This window comes from Schistocerca serialis, chromosome 1 (genome assembly GCF_023864345.2).
Source record: "Schistocerca serialis cubense isolate TAMUIC-IGC-003099 chromosome 1, iqSchSeri2.2, whole genome shotgun sequence".
NCBI lineage: Eukaryota > Metazoa > Arthropoda > Insecta > Orthoptera > Acrididae > Schistocerca > Schistocerca serialis.
The window spans coordinates 978,892,200-978,911,754 of NC_064638.1; the positions used below are offsets into that span (position 1 = coordinate 978,892,200).

Consider the following 19,555-nt stretch of genomic DNA (forward strand, 5'->3'; position numbering starts at 1 on the left):
AGACTGTCTAGTAAATGCAGTAGTGCTGCTACTTGCGCACTGCTGACACACTGCTCGGTGCCAGAAGGCTAACTGTACTGTCAGTAACGTACAAAGACTATTTGAAAGAAATAAACAAATGACAGATGACTATATGACTTTACAGGCCACAAATATTAAAATACAAATCTGCCCCTGCTTATTAGGAAACTACATAATGATTTGACGGATTTAACTAAACAAGTGCTCTGAGAACACTCAAACAAATTTTCAACTTGACTACTACACTTATATGAACGCTAAATAAGCCACTTGTTGCTACTTGCGCACTGCTGTCACACTGCTTGGCGGCAAAGGCTAACTGTACTGTCAGTAACGTAATGGCCTAGCTTGAATTTGCCAGGTCTCCATCTAGTAGAGACACAAAATTTAAATTTGCAATATGCAAATGAACTGCCTATGTTTTAGTTATCCTGTTGCTGAGAATTATTATCGTATTTACCTACAGCATTAAAATGTACATTGTAATTGACACATCTAGGTGAAACAAGTACCACCTATTATCCTTTCTTTTCAGTTACATCAATTTTCATATTTTCAAAATCAATATTACTGATATTGAACAGAAGAAACAAAATGAAAAAGAACGCACCAGAAATACCATCCATTCAGAAATATATTTTCCAAATAGGTTTTCATCAGTTTATCATTTCAGTAATAAAAATCTGTAATATCTGAAAAAACAATAACTAACACATTTTGTAAGTCAACATCTTCACATTAGGAGATAGTTCTCTTCAACAAGTGCAACATGTAATTGTTGGTCCAAGGAGATCAAGCCAGCTCAACACCATTACAAACTATGCACAATAGAACAAAACCTGTACATAACATTTTGTAAATTTACATACATCCATTGTTATTTTACAATACACAGTTTTAAAACATTCTCTTAGTATAAAATTACTTTACATTTATTTACAAGCATTTATAACATTTATTATTTTGTATATTTTTATACTTATAAGAGGCACATGAAAGAAACGTACACTGAGTAAATTGTGACAAGTATTTCTTCCTGATCATATGGAAATGGAGATTATTATGAAAAAGTGTCATTTTTGTATAAGAATGTAGTTACACTTTGTGCTGCCTGACATTACATTTACAACAGCTTCAGAATAGTGCTCCATACCCAGTGGAAAACCAGTTTTCAAGAGGAAAATCTATTGTCTCATTGTGAAGAAAGAAGGCACAAGGACAGTTCATATCATCTACCCTTTTCTGGTATTTATAAAGGAATGTCAGTATGCACTGAGAAGGGTTTTTGGTATTTCTCATTATAATCCAGTATCCTACTCATTTTTTTCAGTATGTACTGCTAATAGATTGATGATCACTGACAACTAAAAGGTTGATTAAAGAACATATTCCATCACAGAACCCATTATGATAAGAAAACTGGTAAATGGAACAAAAGTTAATAATAATTCAGCCCAAGGGACCAATTTCAGTGTAACACATTGTCATAGAAAACTGAAGAAGACACTGATATAGCAAATACTAATTCAGATTATTTTTTGGACAAAGAAATTAATGCATTGTACCTCATCACAATGCTGTGAATTTTTGAACATTGAATAACACCAAAAAAAATTCCTTCTAAAAGGACTGATAAAAAGTACAAAATTTTTTTACCGAACCTGAAGTAATTGTTGAGGAGTCCCGTAAGACAATACTCTAATATCACTGAATAATAATGAACTCACATGATCCTTGCCAAACAGACAATCATAGCAGCCTTCTTATATTAGACCCAAAATAATCTGTAGTGAAATAACCCTCTATACAGTAAAACAGTACTCTTATTACTGACGTTAATGAAAATTTTCAAAAGTTACAAAAAATTTCAGTCTTATTGCAACTCACATCAGGAAATGAATGCCACAACACAGCAGTTTCCAACAACTTCACACTATCTGTCTATCAATACCTGTAAACTGCTTATTTAGCACTGTGTAGTGGGTATCAGATCAAATTAATTTTATGGTGTGAACATCTCACATTTTATGCTATGAGATGATTTTTGTCACAACACATTCTGGTTTGTACCCAACCAGGCTTCTTTGGGTTACTTTGAGCAGATCATATAATTATATTTACAGCTTTCAAACTGCTGAAACACTTTAGGCACGGACTCAAAAATTTAAAATGTCAATTCATTTCTGGCTTGTATCCAAGATTTTTCCTTTGTAGAAACAAATAGATTTCTTGAAAGTTTGGTCGGTCTGATTCATTCCGTTGCCAACATTCACACATTAGGTCATAAATTTCTCTTGGACACTTTATTGGAAGAGGCAGAAGTACCTGTGAAAAAAGAATAAAAGTAGAAACAACAATAGCGCACATTATATACATAAAATAGCTGAAAAGGTAAAGCAAGAAACTGTAATGGAACTGATATATATATATATGACACCAAAATAGTCACAAAGTATTTGCATAATTCAGAAATGTTCTAGAGATACTGTTCTCTATTGATATTGACTGGAAGTATTGTCACATTTCAAGCACAATCAAATCCAAATCTGAATGCTGGCTTGTCAGTGACGTAGAACACTGAACCATATTTATGACCAACATCAACTTATATCCAGAACAGAACTGATTATCTGGGTGGAGAGAGCAATTATTTATACAGACATCGACTCTTCCAAAATGCTAGGCAACCCACAGCATACCAGCTAGTGACAGTAATCATTACACCACAATACATGCACCAAAGCTTGCGGCAATATGACAGCAGCAAATAATCTGAGGCTGGTTTAGTTCAAGGAGTCTGCAAACCGAGACACCTCAAGTTGTTGAAAGAGTGTAGAGGAGTAGCTGTTACTAATCATAATCCTTGAAATATGCATTTACATCTACAAAAATATTGTATCACCACTGTAGAGTGCATGGTGGAAGTGTGCAATTGCAAGTTATTCCCTTTTCCGTTCTATCTGCAAACAGAGTGAGGGGAAAAAATTAATGCCTGTACACCTCTGTATCAGCTCTAACCTCACTTATATTCTCACAGACCTTATGCAAAATGTGTCTTGGAGATAGTAGAATTTTTCTGCAGTCTCTTGGATATACTGGTTCTAAAAACTTGATCAGTAACATTTCAAGAAAAGTGTGTCTTTTACCTTCCAGGAATTCTGATTTGCAAGACATTTATCAATTCACCATACAAAAAATTCCTCATTGCGTACTTTTGCACTTTGATATGTTGCAACAAAACAAGTTAATAATTTATTCAGTCATATAATCTCAAACGGTCCCTAGGATAATAAAATTGTGGGACATCATACAGATTATTCACCTGAATTCATCAATTTTGCTTAAAGTCTTGTAGTATTCTCCTGGGAAATAAAATGTACTTTTGGTCCAACTTAGTTCAAACTTGTCTATTAATTTGGTAGTAGGAAAGACTGTGAGAACTCTAGCCAGAACATCATTTAAAATCAGAGCTGCAAATGTTGCTGTTGTATAACAACTAAGATAGTATTTTGATTTGATTCTAGTATTGTACTGATTTATTTCACAGTTTAAGTTTGACAGCATTGTTTTAGCAAACAATACTATTGTTAAATTGCAGGGTGCCCCACTTCAAATGTTTAGAGATGTGCAGTAGCAGTGTGTTTCATTTATTTGAAACATCAACTTTGCTTTGCAATTTTCTGGGATGTAATTGACGTATTGTGATGCAATTAACGCCATTCTATTTGTAATTTTTCGTGTTATTGATTACGTAAGAAATAATGTGGGTTTTTCATTTTAAAAAATTAAGTTTGTGTAGAAATTTACATTTGCTTACATTCTAGAATGTCTCATAGTATTAATTTTCATGATCCCATCTTATGTTCATACCAGTGAAAGTCGTTTTTCAATATCTATTTTTATTCCACAGATATTTGCACTGAAACATTTAAGTGGGCCGCCCTGTAGAGAATGTTATAACGGTAAGCAGATCCATTTTTGGGGAACAAGTTACCAAATGAATTCATGACACTCTGAGTCTCCTGCACCATAAATAATTTCTGCAATTTTTTCCCTTTTACTGAACTACTAGTGATATATTTAGACTGCCAAATGCTGATGCACCCCATATTTCTACCTCTTACTCAAATTTGACAAGAACAGTGTGTGTTATGCAGCTTTTTAACATACAGATATTCCTACAAGGTTTAGTGATCATGTTTATGGCAAATATGTTGTTATTTTCTAATACAGTTTCTTGCTAAACCACATCTCTAGTTTTTTCTTTTTAAATTGTGATTACATTATATTTATCATTTAATTCTATTTATGTAATATGCATACTGGTATCATTGGATACAGACTGAATATACTTAGTAAGCAGTCTGAGGTCAATACTGTACCACATGCGTCACAAGCAAACAATAACTGCCAGATTATGTTTAATCTACCAGTTATTGATGGTTTGTGACACAGACTGATCTTTATCGAGTTTCTGTGTAATGTAGTTGAAATTAAATGGGCAGAAAGTGTGATGTACGATTGCAGGCTTGTATGTGAAATTTACTACTATCAACAAACTATGATCTTACGCAGTTTCCAGGCCAAGGAGCCTATTTGTATGTCCTACCTCGAATTCCGTTAGAGCAACCCTTTATAGTGTTTATACTTAAAAGAGTTTCACTGAAATGTGTAACTATTTATTTATTATTGCAGTTGTACAAAATTTCCATGTGTCATAAGCTCTGTGTTTGCACACATTGTATGTATCATCTGCCTACAACACATTATTGGAACTTTCACCATTTTAACATCATTTGCATAAACCAATAAGAGAAAGGGTTATTGTACAGTCTTTTGGCACTCAAATAAAAGTTATTTTGGATCTGAACAATGCTCTGTTAGTTTCTTTTTTTACACATTGACACTTACATCAACTAATAGCCAGTTCCTCTAATCCAGACTGTTCCAACTCTGCCCCAAGGGGAATGGACACCTGAAGCTAGTCCTTTGGGTAGACATGTGGTATATGGCCATACTTCACTGCATCCAAGCCTTGTTTTGTTGAGTTGTGGTGACATCCTTTCGTACAAACTTCACAACTCGTGGCAAAAAAGGCAAGCTAGCTGCGTATGAAACCCTGCTGCCAGAGCTGCAATACTGCTGAAGCAGTGTGGTGGAAGACCCCAGTTTGCCACAGTGGCAAGCTAAATTTCCTCATGCTGTGGCTCAATGCTGTTCTAGCCTGGTCACTTATGTGACTGAAGGCAGAGCCCACTCACAACAAAGCTGAGAGTAACCACTACAGGTACTTGCCACTCAAACCCTAGTAGTATCTTGTCTTCAACTACTGCTGATCTTGAGATGTACTCCACACCTGCCACTGGTCCATGTGGGACTTATCAACTTTGTCTACATGTAGCCATATTGTACATTAGTCTATGAGCCACTGCTAGATCTGATGATACTGGGGCCTGAGCCAATGCCACCAAGAGGAGACCACCTCCACATGACTTTGGGCAGTCCCTGGGCATTTCCAAGAGAGCTTGATTTGGGATTCATGTGCCTCATGTCTGACTGACTGCTGGAGCAGCCGGCTGTACAGTACAAGCGCCTGCTTCCTGCAAAATGCCTGCTGTCAGTTTCGCATTTGCATGGCTACACTAGCTGCTGTCACTTTGCTGAGGCAGCACTCCTACCTAGCGTCCTCACACTGCCACAGCCAAGCATGCAATCATGTGCAATGCTGAGTTAACAGCAACTGCCTTTGGGTCTTTGCATGCCACTGTCTACCTTTGTACGAGAGTCTTACTGAATAAAGAACCTAAATGACTATCCCAGATACTGGGGCACGATACTTCTGCCTATTTACAGGTTTCCTATCTAACAGCTTCCAGGGCCAACAAAAATTTTATTTTCAATATTTCACACAATTATTGACCAAACTTAAGGCTCTATAATGTAGTCCTAGTCTAATTATTAAGAGGTATAACCTTATGTTAAAAGTTTAACACAATGAGACAAGTACTACAGTTAGAAACTGTGTTTGCCTTGATGCAGCATATCTGATGGTGCAGAAATTAGAATGAGAGCACTTAGTGACTTCCATCAAACTTAACATACAATTTGAAAACTTTTTCTTGCTGACACACTTACAAAATGATGAAAGGAAAATGTTTATCACTTACTACTTTTCCATGTTTTAATTTATTACTTCTTTGCTTCTAACTCTATTCACAATACACTTTGGTTACAGCATCTACATATATCACTGAATGTACATCCAAAATTATATCTATGTACGCCACAGAAGATATGACATCACAAACATTGAGATGCATGATAAACTAGATTCACTTTAAAATGCAGCACAAATTACTCAGTTTATATTCATCCTGGGTTTCATAATGAGAGAACATAGCAGACTTCAAGCATAATTTCAAAACTTTCCTGAACTTTTTCTTGGTTACATGTGTAAAACAAAATATTTAACACATTAGCTCATTGTAGACAGAAGTTTTAAGCTGTTTTATGCAAGAGAATTTGATTCTTTAAAGGATTGGGGTTTACTGGTATTATTGCTAACTGAGCTCATGTTATTCGATAAACACCAGTTAGATGATAACACAGAACCTATCAACCTGGACACACCATGCTGAGACAACTAACCAGACTGGCATTAATGGTGTTCACACCCTGATACCATTACTGTTACAAGCATACAGCCTTTATCACTGATCTAACAAGAAATTGAAATAACTTAGATTAATACTTCAAGTGAATAATGTACTCATAGTTGCCATGTTCAATAAAGTTAATGCATTCGTGAACAAACTGCATCTATTTGAAAGGCAGCTTAGTACAGGAAACTTAATTTTTTAAAATGTCTTTCATCATAACAATTACTTCAGACATTTTATGGTTTATCAAAAAACATTGTGAAACTGTCAGAACGCTGAGAACTTATGTGACCTAAAAAATGAAGTGAAATTAGTTAATATAAGGTTTTCAGTTGAACCACGTACTGAACCTTTGTAAATGCAGTTAAATACGATTGATTTATAAAATTGCACTCTTCATTAGTACATGTGCTGCAGCAGTTCAAATTTGTTATGATAGTATCATAACATGAATGTATAAATTTTTTATTTGGGACAACTACAGGGCTATTACAAATGATTGAAGCGATTTCATAAATTCACTGTAGCTCCATTCATTGACATATGGTCATGACACACTACAGATACGTAGAAAAACTCATAAAGTTTTGTTTGGCTGAAGCCGCACTTCAGGTGTAGAAACCTGAAGTGCGGCTTCAGCTGAACAAAACCAGAGCACTCGAGAGCGCAGTGAGACAAAATGGCGACAGGAGCCGAGAAAGCGTATGTTGTGCTTGAAATGCACTCACACCAGTCAGTCATAACAGTGCAACGACACTTCAGGACGAAGTTCAACAAAGATCCACCAACTGCTAACTCCATTCGGCGATGGTATGTGCAGTTTAAAGCTTCTGGATGCCTCTGTAAGGGGAAATGAACGGGTCGGCCTGCAGTGAGCGAAGAAACGGTTGAACGCGTGCGGGCAAGTTTCACGCGTAGCCCGCAGAAGTCGACGAATAAAGCAAGCAGGGAGCTAAACGTACCACAGCCGACGGTTTGGAAAATCTTACGGAAAAGGCTAAAGCAGAAGCCTTACCGTTTACAATTGCTACAAGTCCTGACACCCGATGACAAAGTCAAACGCTTTGAATTTTCGGCGCGGTTGCAACAGCTCATGGAACAGGATGCGTTCAGTGCGAAACTTGTTTTCAGTGATGAAGCAACATTTTTTCTTAATGGTGAAGTGAACAGACACAATGTGCGAATCTGGGCGGTAGAGAATCCTCACGCATTCGTGCAGCAAATTCGCAATTCACCAAAAGTTAGCGTGTTTTGTGCAATCTCATGGTTTAAAGTTTACGGCCCCTTTTCCTTCTGCGAAAAAAACGTTACAGGACACGTGTATCTGGACATGCTGGAAAATTGGCTCTTGCCACAACTGGAGACCGACAGCGCTGACTTCATCTTTCAACAGGATGGTGCTCCACCGCACTTCCATCATGATGTTCGGCATTTCTTAAACAGGAGATTGGAAAACTGATGGATCGGTCGTGGTGGAGATCATGATCAGCAATTCGTGTCATGGCCTCCATGCTCTCTGGACTTAACCCCATGCGATTTCTTTCTGTGGGGTTATGTGAAAGATTCAGTGTTTAAACCTCCTCTACCAAGAAACGTGCCAGAACTGCGAGCTCGCATCAACGATGCTTTCGAACTCATTGATGGGGACATGCTGCGCCGAGTTTGGGGGGAACTTGATTATCGGCTTGATGTCTGCCGAATCACTAAAGGGGCACATATCGAACATTTGTGAATGCCTAAAAAAACTTTTTGAGTTTTTGTATGTGTGTGCAAAGCATTGTGAAAATATCTCAAATAATAAAGTTATTGTAGAGCTGTGAAATCGCTTCAATCATTTGTAATAACCCTGCATGTTGTGAATAATTTTCTTTTGTCTTGAGAAGGATAAAAGATCCCTGCATCAGGCCCAACGCTGCAGCAGAAAGGGCCTGGGCACCAAATATTTTGTCACTTGCAAATGAAAACAAATGTCATGTTACACAAATGTAATAAAATTGCTTACTTGAATTGTTCCTTTATACATCCTGTTAAAATCAGATAAATGTAGTAATAGTATCCTCACTCATTACTATTGTCCTGAGCAAAGTGTTGGCAACCCAGGCGTGAGCTGTTTGCTGGAATCTGCCCATATGTGAGCACTCAACCTAGAACAGTCTAACCTTATGCCTATATTCCACAAAGTTGCAAGCAACATGCCGATTTTTTTTTGTAAAGTCAAGGCATACAACAATAATACATTTGCTTTCCCCTATAGTAATAATTATCCCATTAATTGCCCATGTAGATGTTGGCTTGTTTTTCCTAGAGACATTCTGAATTTGAAATATTAAACTGGGTTTACTCAGAAAAGTCTGTAACCAATTGAAGATGACTTTCCCAGTTACTGTAGATGTATAATAGTCTACTAACTACAGAAAACTGGCTAAAACTCAAAATTGACAACAGTCAGATTTTAGGGATGGATCTAAGAGTATATTGGAAATATAGCTAATGGTAATGGAGGTGGTGTATTTGTCACAGTAGACGAAACTCAAAGCCTCAGAGATAGAAACTGGAGGTGCATGTGACATTGTGCGCAAGACTGATATTAAGGATGGGAATAAACTCATAATGGATACTTCTGTCAGCCACCAGATTCACCCCACCCCCCCAAATGGAAATGAAAATCTTGGAGGAAACCTCATCTCCCTAGTACATTTGTTCCCCAACAAAACTATCATCACTGGAGAGAACTCAATCAATTGGGATTGTTGCAGTTTTGCAATGGATTGGCATAACAAGATAGACTACAAAACAATAGTAAATGCTTTGTGTTAGCAGTCTAGATGGTTTTGCAGTATTACATGTAAGTCCAACATTATTGTTTTAAATAGTCTTTCTTGGGTCTACTTAGAGCCCCCGTTGGATCTTCCTCATCTTTATTTTTATAATACTTTGGAACATCTGGTTCTTTCCAAATGTAAATTATCAGTGACAACTGACATCATTGACTTTGACTTCTATTGGTAGTTGTGTCAGTAGTAGCCCTCACTGCACTTTCAAACACAGATTAAGCCATTTAGATAACATAGGACATTAGACCTTGTAAGTAATTATATATGAGTGGCTCATGCCTGGTGTTGTTAATTCTCATGCCAGGAATTTAATTTTGGTATTTAGAATTATAAACTTAGTATAGCACAGTTCTTATAAAGTTTTGTACAAATGTTCCTTTACACAGAAATGGACCTGAGGATGACCCTGAATGTTACACAGCTGGTTCTACCAGTCTCTTAAGTGACTGCAATAAAACAGGTAATATCATACATTAGACTCTCAATCAATTTTACCAGCATTTCAACACCTCAGTATATTTTAAATTGTTTTGAGTGTTTTTTTCGGTATGCACACTGAAAATGATATCAGTGACCACAAGGCAGTTGAAGCAACAATGATTTCTGAAATTCAAAGGGGAACCAAACCAAGTAGAAAGATTTATATATTCAGTAAACTAGATGAAGATGCTGTAGTGTCATATGTCAGTGAGGAATGTGGAACAATCAGCTATGGGTATGGGCATTTAGAGAAAATGTGGCTCAAGTTTCCAAGAATAGTAAACCAAGTACTGAATAGATATGTACTTAGCAGAACAATTTGTGATTGAAAGTGCCCTCCACAGTACACAGTCTCTGAAAGAAACAGCATAAGTATAAAACAAAGTGTGGAGCAATTGACAGAGGTGCTGAATGAAATACATTTAGCTGTCAATTCAAGAATCCTTTTATGGCTACCTTACCTGAATGTTGTCAAAACACACTGTAAGTGGCACAAAAGATGGTGTGCAGACACTCATGGCTAGCTGGAGTTGAAATTGAGGATAGCAGAGCAAGAGCAGAAGTGCTGAACTTTGTTTTCAAATGTTCATTTACAAAGGAAGATGTAACGCCGGAAATGCATATCCTCGTATTTCCATCCTTTGTACTATAATTTTTTTCCTTATTTTGTTACCTGAATATATGACGTTTCTGTGTCTTTGTGTATTGTAATTGTTTTACTATTTGTATATATATGCATTTATGTCGATGTATAATTGGTTTGTTGTGTAAAGATTATTTGTATTTTTACACTGGGTCTGGCCTAGGGAAACTATGCTATCGAATCATTACATCGATAGGTCGTGTGGAGAACCAAAGTGTTTAGGATCTTTGGTAGTGTTAACTCTGCTGCGTGGAGTGCGGGCAGAGCAGAGTCTGCCTGGAGTAGCGAGTGGAGCAGGTGTGTTGTGTGACGCTCCCGCGAGTTGTCGCACTTTCGGGGTTTGACAGCATGTACTTGCGCTCGACTTGCTATGATAGTTTCTGACACAGTGTCGCGGACGGGAAGCATTAGCTGGCGCACATCAAGAGCCTGTTTCGCCTGGTGACCGTGTCGAGAAGGAGGCGCGCCAACATCCAGCTTCTGCAACAGCGACGGGCGACAATGAGTGACTGTCGCCACCTCCTCGATCAACGGCTTCAAACCTTCAATCAACCAACAAGGAAGACTGGAAGCACGTAAAGTTTTAGAACTGTATGGCAGACCTCAGCTTTTAAAACTGTTCAAATCACAAAATTACAGCAACGTAGCATGAACCTTTGTTGCTCATTGTCCCAATTGCATTACCAAGCAGGGTCCCTTCCTTTTCCGGAATGAACCCGACTGTCGTTGAAATTCAAATGCCAGCATTAAAGCAATATTATTCTATTTCACTGCTTTAATTTCAAAGTTCAGTTTAAGTATTCATAGCTAGCTACAATATTTAGATTACACAAGCACAAATGAGTGCGAGTTTTGTTACCATATTTTAGCTTACCTGTGACTACAGCTCAGCTTGGTACGTACTAAATTTTACTATTGTTAATTGTTCAGAATCATTTAATTCAAGTTCAAAGTTAAATCTCTTATTTCTAAATTGCGTAGATTCAAGTAGCTTTTGAAATAATTGTTGAGGTAGTCCAAGACTAACCGTATTTTACTGAATTTCGATGTGCTTCAGAAAGAAAGCTCACTATTAACTTCAGTCATTAAATTAACTTTCGATTTTCCGGTTTTATTAATTCTTTTGCTAAATTAAGTCAGAGTGTAGCGAAATTTATTACTTCTGATAAACTTTCAGTTTTCACACTACACGTGTCAACTTTCAGTTGCCACGCTTCTAGTGCTAATTATATGTGTAATAACCTTTCTTTTTCAGTTACTATAGTAATTGTCCTTAGGACTGGCGACCGTAATTTCCCCCAAATCTCAAATATCTAATTACCACTAGTTAATTGTTAACGTAACGGCCGCACATTTACTTTCTTTATTAACTTTACCCCTTTTCAAAATTAATTTCCACCAGTTTCATTTGCATTTTTCCTTTCATTTAGATGTAACCCTTTCCTCCCTCTTTACCGACAAATTAACTTCGTTGACGATTGCTTTTCCCAAATTCCCATTTGGTACACGCGGTTTAATTTTTCACTGTCATTAAGGTCGATAAGAGAGGGGGAGGTTACAAAGATTCAGGAGTAATGCCACAGTTTAATTCTCACTCTGCTATATAGATAAGTGATACATATATTAGTGTCAGTGGTGTTGGAAAACAGCTGAAATTGCCACAATTGGGCAATTCTGCTGAGTAGACCTCTCTTTTACTATAATATAATGTAGATCCTTGAACAAAAAGGCTTTGCCCAGGAGTTGACTGGAAGCAGAGGCAACAATCATCTACAAGAAGGGTAGCAAAGTGACCCATATAATAGCTTTGAAATCCACCTGTTGTAGAATCTTAGTACACATTCTGGGCCCAGACCTAATAAGGTACCTCAAACTGAATTACCTACTCCCTACATATGGAGAAATCTTCAACTAGCAACTAGAATTCGTAAGTGATAAGGAAACTATTTGAGATACTGAAAAATTTCGAAGATTTATACTACAAGGAATCAACAGCACTGCAAATTTTGTACAGAAAACACAGCAACATTCTTTAGTAATTCTGAAAAACAGTGAATGAATTCGAATTAGCAGGAGTGAAAGTAGGGAATCCTTGAGCTTTTTATTGGGGACTTCATTAATATTTTGAAAGAAGATCAGACAGTTGAATGTAACTTCAGATGATGAATTTAAAATACAATGATGGAAGGTAAAGTATAAAACCCATGAAAAGAAAAATGGTACCAGCTACTAGGAGCAGTTGTGTAATGTATATGGCAAACCAGGACTTCTGAAGAGTGACTGTCACCAGTCAGGAGCATGCAGAGATTCATGGGCATGTTGTGGACATCATCAAGGGGGCTGTCACAGCAGTTGGCAACATGGGCAAAGTGATTAGTGCAGCAGGGACAATGACTGGTCTCATGGTCGACGTTTTCATTATAGTTCAAGAGGCAGTCGTCATGCAGATTGTCAAGGATGTCAACAGAAAGGAACCAGCATAAGCAGTTTTGTAATGAAGGTAAAACCTATTGTGGTGTGTACAAAGGCTGAGTCAGGTAACAGTGTACAGACAGTAGGTACTGTATAGTGATTCCATAGATCATTTTGTTAATGACAAAAAGTATTTTTCCGCAACCTTAAAAGAGCTTGTGAATGTAAAAACTGTGGATGGTTAAGTTTTGCAAGCTACAAATGTAGGCAATATAATTAGTTGTTTTACATTTATGATGAGATGATTCCAATCAAAATGAAAAATGTATTTGACATGGAAGGCATGGACAGAGATTTCATTAGGTATGCTAAAATAAAAGAACAATCTAAAATTGTAATCATCGGCTACCTTAGAGGATTTTGATAAAGACAATAACTTACTTGTGATTGCTTTGCAAGTAGATAGGCTGTATAAAATGACAAGTAAAATGCACAAGAAAGAGATTAATGTAAATAGAGTCAGTAATAAAGATAGCATGTCAGTAAAGAAGAAATAGCATTGTACACATGGACATGTAAATTGTAACAATTTGAATATGTTGTGTAAACATCAATTAGCAGATGGATTGATGACAAATTTAGAATTGGAATTTATTAAGTGTAAAGTTTGTATTGATAACGAAACACACAGTTTAACTTTTGAAAACAACAGAAGCAGAGCAAAAGAAACATTAGAGATTATTCATACTGGTTTGAACAGACCACACTCAGCTCATGGTTTGCATGGGGGAAGATATTTTCTCACTCTTACTGATGATTACAGTACAACAGTTAAGAGGCTACATAATCAAATCTAAAAATCAAGTTTATGATTGTTTTGTGGAATATGTTAATGAAACTTAAAAAATTATTAATGAAATTGAGAATTTAAATGATAAAACTATTAAGAAATTGAGATTTGACAATGGGAAACAGTCTGTGTCTCAGCTTACGAGACAGAAAGGAATCGTTTTAAATGATGTCCTCCTTATGAACATGAATTAAATGGTATAGCTGAAAGATACAACAGATCAATTATGGATATTTCAAGATGCCTGTTAGTTGAAGCGAGAGTAGATAGGAGAGTTTGGTCTAAAGTAATTTGTGCAGTTGTATACCTTAAAAACAGAACTTAAGCTAATACTATTGAAAGCGAAACTTCTTATGAGATGTTGTTTGGAATAGAGCCTAATGTTAAACATTTAAAGTTGTGTATGAAAGTAGGCTTTTTGTACGTGTGTCACAGCAGCAGAGAAAGTCAAAGGAAGGTCGTAAAACAGACTGGGAATTTTAATAGAGTACAATGAAGATGGATACAGCGTACTGATTAACAACAATGTTATCATTGCCAGGCATGTTGATTTGTGGAAGATGACATCGGAGGTATTGATATTAAGGGATATTCAGGGATAGAACATTTTAGCAATTCTGAGTGGAAAAGCATAGACAGTGAATTGGTAAATGAGCAAATGGAAGTAAGGGTTGTTGAAGGGTGTCCAAGCAATCATAAAGAAAACCAGGAACAAGAGTTGAGAAGGTCAACTAGAAAATGTAGAATGCCTGATACGTTTAATGATTATGTCATGAGTTAACTTCATTTATATAAACTTCTGTAGTGCTGATAAGCCAGAAAACTTTGAGGAGGCAATAATAGTAATGATTCAAATTTGGAAGTGAGCCATGGATAAGGAAATCGAGAGTTTAAATCTAAATAAAGCCTGAAAACTAGTAATTAAACCATTGAACGTAAATGCTATTGATGTAGAGTCAGTTTTTTACACGAAAATCAGATAACACTTGAAAGCAAGTGTAGTTGTAAGGGGCTTTCAGCAAAAAGAAATCCTGGATGACATTTATTCGCCAGTTGCTTTGACATAAAAATTGAAAGTTTTGTAGGCATTCAGTTGTCAAAAGCATTTGACACAAAAATTGAAAGTTTTGTAGGCATTCAGTTGTCAAAAGCATTTAATTGTAGAGCAAATGGATGTACAAGCTGCATTTCTTAATGATAAAGTTTTTTTCAGAAATTTATTTGAAGCAACCTTCTGGATACAAGGATGGAACAGAAAAGAAATATTTAAGGCATTATATGGCTCAAGGGAAAGTCCCAGAGTATTGTATGATTGTTTGGATGAGTTTATAAAAGGTCAAGGTTTCAAAAGAAGTACATATGGTTATTGCCTACATGCACTGATGACAACAAATCACATGGTCTATATAATTGTGTTCACTGATGATTTGCTAATTTGTTGTAAAAGTAAAGGCAAAATACGAGAAATCAAAGATAAAAATCTGTTTTCAAGCAGTTTCTGATGAAAAGCTTAGGTGAAGCAAAGAATTATCTTGGGATAAATATTAATTACAATTATGCAAAGAATGTAATGACTCTGAGTCAGGATAGCTGTTTTCAACGTCTAGCTGAGGAATATCAGATTGAACATTCAAACTTGTACAGTACTCCAATGGAAATAAATTTGAAACTAAAAGTAGCATGAGATAAAAGTTAAAATATTATAATATTAATTACAGGAAGTTCATAGGTGCTCTCCTGTACATTAGCTTAGGAACATGGCCAGATATGAGTTACACTGTGAACTGTTTGAGTAGATTTCAAAACTGCTGCATTCTTACTCACTTTAAGTATGCTTTGCAAGTACTTCAATATTTGTATCAAACAGAAGTTTGAAGTTAACATATAAAACGCTGGAATTATCAATATCTTAGAGTTTTTTGTAGATGAGGATTGGGCAGGCAATTCTGTAGATCACAAGTTCACATCACATTATGAATTAGGTTATTTGGAAATGCAATATTTTGGAATTCTAAGAAACAATGAAGTGTTACAAAATCTTCTATTTTTGATGAATATGTAGAATTGTCAGAACTGTCTCAGAGATTAAGTTAATTTTAGAAAATTTGAATATTTTTGACATGAAGTCTGACAAGCCTGTTAAAGTATGTGAAGAAGACTCGAGAGCAGTCAGTACTGCTAGATATGGAAAACCATACTAAAGATTCAGAGTACATTAAAGTACTCTATCATTCTGTGAATGAATGATATATGAATGGAATTTTAGACATGTGCAAAGTAGATTCAGAAAGCAATATCCTTTTTTATCAAGTCTTTGAGCAAGGATGAATTTGTGAAATTTTGAGAAATGGTGAATGTAACTTGATTGTGATGTAAATGTAAGGATGCATGTTGGAGTGTGCTACATTTATGTTGATAGTATCTACTGTGTTGATAGGATTACAACAAGAATATTACATTTTTACTGCACAACAGTTAGTTCCATTCCATGAATGTGTTTTTTATGTATAGACATAAATTTTTATATACCTCTTTCTAAATAAATATTCTCAACAGCAACATTTCCTGACTGCCAAATATCATTTGACTCATTACCACACCAGAGCTCATTAAAGAAGGGAAGATAATATGGCACATTAAACAAAATTTGAGGAATGCTTACTATGGAGAATGCAGCATTTTATCTTGGACAGAGTGTCATGGTCGGAAGTAGAAGCAAATGCATGCCCCAGATAAGTGTATTGGAACCCTTGCTACCCATGTTGTATATTAATTACCTTTCATACAATATTAATAATGACCTCAGAATTTTTTCAGATGATGCAGTTATCTGTAATGAATTACTATTTGAAAACAGCTGCCCAAATATCCAATCAGATCTTAATATGACTACAAAATGGTGCAAAAATTAGCAACTTACTTTAAATGTCCAGAAATCTAAAACTGTGGAGTTACAAAATACCAAAATGTAGTATCCAATGAATACAGTATCAGTGGGTCACAACTGAAATCACTGAATTCATAGAATTGCTTAGGTGCAACTATTTGTGGGAATATGAAGTGTAACAATAACAAACTCAAAGTTATAGGTAAAACCAAGTAGCAGATTTAGGTTCATATGTAGAATACTGGGAAAATGCAATCAGTTAACAAAGGAGACTGCTCGTAAAACATTTGTACCTCCCATCGTAAAATATTGCTAAGGAGACTCTCAGGGGATATAAAACATATAGAAAGAAGGGAGCATAAATTGTTTGGCTCCTGGGAAAACAACATGGTAGTGCTTGAAAACCTCAACTGGTAGACATTGTCCCACGAAAACATTTAAAATGTTTCAAGAACCAGTATTGAGTGAGCAATCTAATTGCAGCCCTGTATGTATTGCTCCAGTAGGGACCATAAAGAGAAGATCTGATGAATTACAGGGGGACAGAGACACACTTAAGTAGCCATTCTTCCCACACTACATATGTGAATGGAACAGGAAGCAGCTGCAGCACTCTTGAACATATTCTAAGTTCAAATGCAATAAGGTTCCTTTACAGAGAAAACCGTATATCCACAAACAATAGGAATTTAAAAAGCTCATGTGGAACTCGGCTTGTCCATTTCTTCCACAATATCCTGCAAGCTATGGATGAAGGGCCACAGGCAGGTTCTGTATTCCTAGATTCTGGAAAGTGTTTTACACAGTACTAGACAGTGAAGGTGATAATATACAAAATAGGTTCTCAGTCACATGAGTGGCTCAAAGACCTTTTACATAATAGAACAAGGCATGTTGTCCTGGATGGCTGTTGTTCATTGGAAGCTAGGATATCATCAGGCATTCCACAGGAAGTGTAATAGGACTGCTCTTGTTCTCTATACACACAAACAGTCTGGTGGATAGGGTGAGCAGCAGTCTGCAACTGCTGATGAAACTCCAGTATATGTGTCATTGTTGGGTGACTGCAGGTAGATATGGGATATCTTGCATAGTATTTCTATTTCATGAAGAACGACAGCTTTCTCTAAATGTGGAAAATTTTAATGCAGATCAGCATTAAAAATAAACCTGATTTGTTTGAATTCTGTATCAGTGGTGTGATGCCCGAGGTAGTTGAATTGATTAAATATCTAGGTGTTATGTTGCAAAGCAACATGAAGTAGGATGAGTACATAAGGTTGGTTGTAGGGAAGGCAAATGGTTCACTTTGGTTTATTGGGAAAATTCTTGGAAAGTGCAGCTCATCTATGAAGCTATGAAGGTGTGTGTGAATGGAACACTTGAGGATCCCATTTTTGTGTGCTGGTGAAGTGTTTGGGATCACCTGCAGGTCAGATAAAAGGAATACCTCAAAGCATTTCAGAGGCATGCTTCTAGATTTGTTACTGGTAGTTTCAAACAACATGCAAGTATTATGGATGTGCTCCGTGAACTCAAATGGAAATCCATGGAAGGAAGAATATGTTCTTTTCGCAAAATACTACTGAGAATGTTTAGAAAACCATTGTTTGTGACAGAATGCAGAACTATTGTGCTGCCACCAAAATACATCTTGCATAAGGACCATGAAGACAAAATAAAAGAAATCAGGGCTTGTACGGAAGCATATAGTGTTATTTGTCCCTCACTTCAGTTGTGAGTGGAACAAGAAAGGGAAGATTAGCGATGGTACAAGATACCTTCCATCTTGCTCATAGAGGTTTGTGGAGTATGTAGATGCAGAAACCAAGGGTGTGAGTACACTGTTAACTTCTTCACTATACAGTGGTCTGCAGATTATGGATGATTGTATACACAGAATAGAAAATGGTAGGTAATTTTCAGCTCTAAAATTACTGCCTTGTTTTATAATTGGCCTTAAGTGAGCTATTTTTAATGTATATTGAAAACTGATTGAAAAAATTTGTATTTACTGATGCTGTATTTAACGTGAATGCCTCTACTGGAGAGTATCAAAGTGGTCACTGATGGAGTTTCCAGCAGAAGAAAAATATTCATAAAAATGAAATTTCCTGGCAGATAAAAATGGTTGCAATTTTGTGCTGGAATTTTAGGAAATTGTTGTTTTAGTTAATAGTAAGTCTACCCGATGATTCCTTACAGTCTGTCCAGCTATTTACAATATTTCCAATACCTACACTATGTGATCAAAAGTATCCGGACACCTGGCTGAAAATGACTTATAAGTTCGTGGTGCCCTCCACCACTAATGCTGGAATGCAATTTGGTGTTGGCCCACCACTAGCCTTGATAACAGCTTATACTCTCGTGGCATACATTCGTCAGGTGCTGGAAGATTTCTTGGGGTATGGCAGCCCATTCTTCACAGAGTGCTCTGCACTGAGGAGGGTTATTGATGTCAGTCAGTGAGGCCTGGCACGAATTCAGTGTTCCAAAACATCTCAACAGTGTTCTATAGGATTCAGGTCAGGACTCTGTGCTGGCCAGTCATTACAGGGTTGCTACTGTCGTGTAACCACTCCGCCACAGGCCATGCATTATGAGCAGGTGCTTGATCGTGTTGAAAGATGCAATCACCATCCTCGAATTGCTCTTCAACAGTGGGAATCAAGAAGGTGTTTAAAACATCAATGTAGGTCTGTGCTGCGATAATGCCACACAGAACAACTGGGGGTGGAAGAACCTTCCATGAAAAACACAACCACA

The 19,555-nt window shown here is 36.6% G+C and overlaps 1 protein-coding gene across 3 annotated transcripts in view; it reads right to left on the reverse strand.

Annotated features, from left to right (window-relative positions):
- Window positions 1-676: 676 nt before the first annotated feature.
- The window catches only part of LOC126412923 (discoidin domain-containing receptor 2-like), a 911,045-nt gene continuing 892,166 nt past the window's right edge, over window positions 677-19,555 (reverse strand). For all 3 annotated transcript variants that reach the window (XM_050082831.1, XM_050082824.1, XM_050082815.1), the window contains exon 18: window positions 677-2,346. In XM_050082831.1, the coding sequence (XP_049938788.1) occupies window positions 2,194-2,346 (153 nt within the window). In that variant the 3' untranslated portion in view covers window positions 677-2,193. The remainder of the gene's footprint in view (window positions 2,347-19,555) is intronic.